The sequence below is a fragment of the Enhydra lutris genome, unplaced genomic scaffold (assembly GCF_002288905.1).
Source record: "Enhydra lutris kenyoni isolate GAN:26980312 unplaced genomic scaffold, ASM228890v2 scaffoldscaffold12, whole genome shotgun sequence".
NCBI lineage: Eukaryota > Metazoa > Chordata > Mammalia > Carnivora > Mustelidae > Enhydra > Enhydra lutris.
Genome location: NW_019154096.1, coordinates 76,689,806 through 76,696,216, shown reverse-complemented (window position 1 = coordinate 76,696,216; position 6,411 = coordinate 76,689,806). Strand labels below are relative to the sequence as shown.

At 46.2% G+C, this 6,411-nt stretch overlaps 1 protein-coding gene across 3 annotated transcripts in view; it reads right to left on the bottom strand.

The window, feature by feature from the left end:
• Window positions 1-4,177: 4,177 nt before the first annotated feature.
• The window catches only part of LOC111144775 (protein tyrosine phosphatase, receptor type E), a 152,087-nt gene continuing 149,853 nt past the window's right edge, over window positions 4,178-6,411 (bottom strand). For all 3 annotated transcript variants that reach the window (XM_022499223.1, XM_022499224.1, XM_022499225.1), the window contains one exon: window positions 4,178-5,256. In XM_022499223.1, coding sequence (XP_022354931.1) covers window positions 5,182-5,256 — 75 coding nt within the window. In that variant the 3' untranslated portion in view covers window positions 4,178-5,181. The remainder of the gene's footprint in view (window positions 5,257-6,411) is intronic.

Genomic DNA, 6,411 nt, shown 5'->3' with positions numbered 1-6,411 from the left:
TGATTTCATGGGAATGAGAGTTCTATCTGGCATGCTGACTGGGCCCCACAGAGGGCCCTGCTGTTGGGCAGAATCAGGCCGTGCTCACCAGCCCAGTCCGTCAGCTGGTGAGTCCCAGAGCTTCCTGGGCGAGGGGTTTAAGCAGCCGTCAACGATAATCTTCTACAATGTATTGAAGGGAAATATTTCTGATTTGAATAACAAAGCATTGGTGTCTATGTGATAAAAAGAATCACAATAAATCAATGAGAAAAAGTCAAGTGACTTTTTGGAAATGGATAAAAAAATTTGGAAAACGGATAAAACATGAATTGGTGATTCACAGATAAACTACAAGTAATAAAAGTGTGAAAAGATGCTCCACCCACTGGAAGTTAGGGAAATGCAAGTGGAAATGAAGTATGAATTTTCTGCCTTGCAGTTTTGCAAAAACTAAGAGGTTTGCTCATACCCAGGGTTAGTGATGCAAAGGGAAACGGGCCCCAGCTGCGCCGCGGGCGGTGAAGGCGTTGGGAAGATGTCCCATCTTCTGGCGATCTGGCAGTTACTATTTATATTTGAGATGATACATATTAAAATGCGTATAACCCAGAGATTTCACCCCTAGGAAGCTCTCCACGAGAAGTACTTTGTATCCTAGAGCAAACACACGTGTGTGCAAGTGTTTCCATCACGACCCTGCAGCATACAAGCCAGTGTCCTTCATGGAGGGATGACCATCAGAGTTTGTGAGGTCCGGAGAATTCCAAGTAGCCCTTTAAAGGGGGATGAGGAAGCTGCATATATGCAGACACGGCCAGATGTTAAGGCAGAACGCTGAGCAAAAAGGCGATTCATACAACTGCCCAGAGGGGACAGGTTTTGTCACTTCTAAGATGCAAAGTTTTCACATAGGAGTTCTCTAAGTTTTGGATGTATCTCATTCTTGAGTCCTTCAGTGCTCGGAAATGCCACGTAGCCTGGTAGAAGGCACGTCCCTAATCTACACCATTCAGTCCCAGCCAGGTGTTAAGCTCCTTCAGCCCCTGGCTAACTGGCTCCCTAACCTGCCAGTCTGTTCGAGGTCATTAGCATGTGAACTCATGTTTGAATGTTTCCATTTGCTGGGGCGGGGGGGGGGGGGGGGGGGGGGGGGAGCCCCGGCAGCCTAACTTTTCTTCCTTTTCTGAGGCTGTGGGCTTGGTCAGGTTGGTTGAGTCACCTGGTCCCCTGTTGTCGGGTTGACGACCATTCCTGCCCCCACCATCCCTCTCCCAAACCTCTCCTGTCTGCACCTATACTTTTTTCTGGTCCCTTTATCCTAGGTCCTGCTGTACCTAGAGCTGAGAAGGGACAGGCAGACAGACCCATGAGGAACACCCAGTAATTAAATGGCCCATAGGAGCAAATGGTATCTCACAGCAGGTGATTTTGGGGGCGGGAAGAAGGGGAGAGGGAAAGAAAATGTTATAAAATCGTCCATTTTAACAAATATAACAAGCTTTATAACATTTATTAAATAAATACAACAAATAATAAGAAGCATAAGGGGGCACCTGGGTGGCTCAGTCAGTGAACCCTCTGCCTTCAGCTCAGGTCATGGTCCCCAGGTCTTGGAATCGAGCCCTGCATTGGGCTCCCTGCTCAGAAGGGAGCCTGCTTCTCCCTCTCCCTCTCTGCTTCCCCTGCTTGTACTCTCTCTCTCTCTCTCTCTCTCTGTGTCAAATAAATAAAATCTTTAAAAAACTAAGAAGCATATGTTTAAATTCCACATTATTCTGAGAATATCTGAAAGAGGATGTTGGTGTGCCTCCACCGGGAGGAGGGTGAAGGTGGAGGGGTGCAGAGATGTGGGGATGACCAGAGACATACGGATGTGCAAAGGGAGGTCGGACAAAGTTTCAGATTTTAGGAGGAAAAGCAGCAGCGTTGGAAGGACATTCAGATTCCACCTGGTCGTGGACTTCCAGCATTCTGTCCTCTTTCCGGGGACTCGGAGAATCCACTGCTCAGAGCACAGATCCCTGTTTGGACTCCAAGAGGAGCACAGGCTCCCAGAAGGGCGAGTTATCACTCCGTGCTGCACACACAGCTCACGCCTTCTGAAGAGCGGCTGGGAACTTGGGCCAACCCCCTGGACACCATGCCCAGTGTCCGGGCTGTCCTCATGCCAGAGCTGAGCTAGATTTTAAAAGTCCTAAATTAATTGTCTACATAAATCAGTGTCTACCTCCTAATGAATGTCTTCTCTGAAAGGAAGTAAGGCACCGTTTGAATGCAAAGAAGAGATTTCATAGAAGAAAGAGACACAGGCTGGAAGTCAAAGTAAAGATTTATCCTTGCATCAGAATGTTTTAGATCTTGCAATTTGCATATACAAAGAATTCAGCAACATTCACTGGCATTATAATCAGAGCAAGATCAAATTATAGATGTAATAAAAGAAAATATGATCGTTGAAAGGGGAATACATACATACATTATAAAGATTGCACATAAATTAAACACAACTGAGTTAAACAAAAGTATCAGTAATCATACATTTTAAAAATAACATGGGCATGTCTCGGAATGCTGAAACAGACACGTCAGGCTCATTTTAAAAAGTTTTTAAAAACACATAAAAATACCTTTTAAAACACTGGTATGCATTCTTCATTCGTCTAGCACGTGGAGAGAAACAGTAAAGTGAGTCACACAGTGACCGTACAGCTTGTGGATCAGAACGGTAGGCTCCTAATCGCTATTTGGCATTTGAATGCAACCGCATGCAACATACGAAAACGTGAAGGGAAGGAGGACGGCGGCGGCGGCGGCGCTGTGGGGGTGGGGCTGTTTGTTCTGTACAATGGACCGACTTTGACCGAGGGGGAAGAAGAGGTCAGTTTCCTGGCTGACGCAGAGAGCATGGCCAGTTCCCAAGTGCCCAAAGAGACTAGGGGGCCTTGGACTGGGGGCGGGAGCTAGGCAGAGGCCATGAGGCTGCAATTCCCAAGCCCCCAGAAAGGCAAGTCCCTCCAAGGGACCGCGGCTTCTGCTTTGTCTCCAGAATTGGAAGGGCCACAGTGGGTGCCAGGATGCCTGCAGTGGATAAGGGAAAGAGAAGAACACACACATGGGGCACTTTCCCGAGGGCACCCTGGATAAGGTTGATCTTAATCTCCATCCAAGAGATGGCAGGCAGGCCACTAAAAGGCCTGTCAGATTCTAATGAGGGTTCCTAAATTAGACCCAAATCCATTCCCTTGACTTTGACTTTAAACCCTCACATACAATATTAGTCACCTTCGTCACAACTGGCCCACTCCGTTTCTAGGGTTTGGTGCCAAGTGAAAGCTTGGTTCCCTCTCTTCTCCTTCAGTCAAAGAAAGGCTTTGGACTTGGGATTTTAACAATGAAAACATATGGGACCAACTGGTGCATCTTGTGAAGTCCCCTCCATTTTCCTCCTTAACCCTAATGCATTCTAACTGTACCAGGAAGGAGAGAGAGGGTTGCGTTCAGCAGTGCGTGCGTGGCCCAGGGATGCGGCTGGAGGCGGCGGTGGCAGTGGTCACCAAGTTGTGCTCGTGCCCTTCCCGCGGGTCCCTCCTCTTGCCCAAGGGTGGGGCTCAGAGGAGCAGCGGAGGCTTGATTACGACAAGGCTGCTGTTAGCTGGTAACCAGCCCTGGAGCTGCAGGGTACACACCAGGGATGGACACAGGATGAACAGTGCAATGGGAGGGGGCAATCACTTCTCAGTGGAAATGTCACATAAGGCCTTTGTATTTCTTTTAAAAAGCAAAAAAAGAAAAAGAAAAGAAAAGAAAAAAAAGTACCCCAAATGTACATGTTAAATGCTTTTAGTGAGTTAGAGCAGGTGTCATTCATAAATAAATATATATATAGTATATATACACTATATATATTATATATATTGTGCTCATCTGCTCCCGAATGGCATAGAAAGATCACTGTCATTGAGTTAAACTTTTCTACATTCATCCCCCCGCTCTTTTTTTTGCCCCACAAGCCGATCCTGTCCGGCAGTGAGATCATTACTACCCAGTGTCAAAGGTCTCAGTAGTATTTCCATTCAAAAATAAGTTAGCTTTTAGATTTAAGGATTTCTATCTCTTTTTCTTTTATTTAAATATTGGGGAGTGGGACTTCTAAATAAAAACTGTATAAATCTAGATTTTAAGATTTCTTTTCTTACAAACAATCTTAGCTTTTACAAGATTTTTTTTTAATACCAAAATGTTTCTCAGAAAGTTGAAAGCGTAATTGCTTGTGGTTTTCTCCCCAAGCGTGTGCTCCTTGCGGCTGTGTGAGTCGCCCGTCCAGCTTTATCTGAACGTGAGGACTGGGAAGTGGCTGGTGCTGAGCCTCTGGGAGAGCTCAAACCAGCTGGGGGGAGGGGGCAGAGTGGGAGGCAAGGCTGAGAAAGGCAGTCGGTTGGATTCTCAGGGGGTCGTCTGAGTCAGACCCCAGACAGACGGACGGGAAGTGGCTACGTGGAAGCACAGCTTGAGAGCTGGTTTCGCTGGACCCAGAGCCGTGGGGGAACCTTTCCACCCATGCCTACATCTCCCCTCTTCCGGCCAAGACGGCAGGGACCCGGCCTTGAGTAGATGCATGTCTACGTGTCACCCCACAGCCACCAATGATGCTAACGTGTTCTACACCTGCCGTCAGGCTGTAGTCCTTGATCTTTAAAATGTGAAAATCAAGCACACGAGTTCCAACAGAGGATTTCACAGGATTCCCTATTTACAGTGTAGCCTCGTGAACATTTCACCTTCCCCCAAATGCCACTGCCCAGGACTGTAAAAACATGGTCAGGAAAGAGAATTTTCAACTGATTCTTGAGTCTCAACCGCTTTCTTAACAGCGCAGGCTTTTGTTTTCTCTCCTGCGTAAGCACACGTTGCATATTCAGATTTTTAACATTTAGAAGTGCTGCACGTGTGAAATTCAACAATGGGATGCATCTGATGCAAAATTAACATATTTACTGGTATTAGCAGAAATATATTTTATGGGATATTACTTGACCTTAATACACGGTTCCAGTTTTTACAGCAAGTGGCCTTCAAAGCGTAACAAAATGTATACAGAGAAATTAGGACGAGCATTAATGTCAACTATGAAATAAATTAACATGATTTTTATAAAATATACTGACCATTAAATTAAAAAATATTTTAAGGCAGGAATTTTCATTTGAAATTAGCATAATCAGAAAATATATCAATAAAATCTTGTACCACTTTGTAGCAGAATTCATACTGTTCCTGAAAAAAAAAAAAACACAAGAATACATTAAAATGATACATTTTTAAAAATCCATTAATTTAATTGGGAGAAACATTTTAAAAGAAGACATAAAAGAGTGTGACCAGTTACAAAATTTACTTTTTGGGCACTTCAAAATGAAGCTGGATTTTTGTTGTTGTTGTTGTTGTTATTTTTAAGATTTTATTTATTTAGAGAGTGAGCAGGGTGGGGGAAGGGCAGAAGGAGAGAGAGTCCCAAGCAGGCTCCCTGCTGAGTGCAGAGCCCACTGCGAGCCTCAAACCCAGGACCCTGAGATCATGACCTGAGCTGAAACCACGAGCCGGACACTTAACCGACTGAACCATCCAGGCGGCCCTAAAGTTATTGTTTTATATGGAACATGTCGATATTTAGCTTCAACTTGTCGTATTTTAGGACAGTCTGAGTAAAAGGTCTGCAGTTTTCATATTTAAACTGGAAAACAGGTATTGTTGAAATGACCATGAGAGAAGTCGGGATACTGAACTTCACTGTGTCACAAAGAAGCAGTCTGTGAAAGTTAAAAGGAGGAAAATCTAGGCTACTTTTAGCTTAAGCTTACTCTTAAGAGGGGACGTTGTTTTATATAAATTTTACTACATTTCAGGAGAATGTTGCCTCTCTCTGTCGGAGGCATTCAACTCATGAGAACACGGCCGTGCACCTCTTGTCCTCCCCCGGCTCTTGGAGGGGGTGAGGCCGCGAGGCAGGGCGGTGGGCAGATGGAGGGAGGATGGGGGGCGGCTACGCAGGACCTGCGGCATCCGCCAGTTCTGGGCATTCCATGGGAAGCCGGGTAACAGGAGCCAAGGGCAGCTGCCAGAGATTCTGGAGATCTGCGTGCATGACAGCCGGCAGATGCGGAGAGGACCCCGGAGGTTTGAGGAGCAACAGGCAGCTAACCTGCCTCTCAGGTAACAGGGTCTGGTTGCTTGCGGACCCCGGTATTTGCTGGCTGAGTGGCGCTCGGCAATTGGGCCCTCGAGGGAGGGGCCTGGGAAGCAGGAGAGACGGAGTGTGGCTCCCCAGCCCCGCCCATCTTCTCTCCCAAATTTGGAAGTTAGTTCAGCCTCACATCAAAGCTGCCTCCCGTCCTGGAGGAAGTGGCAACTCCATTAACCCCTTTCTGTTTT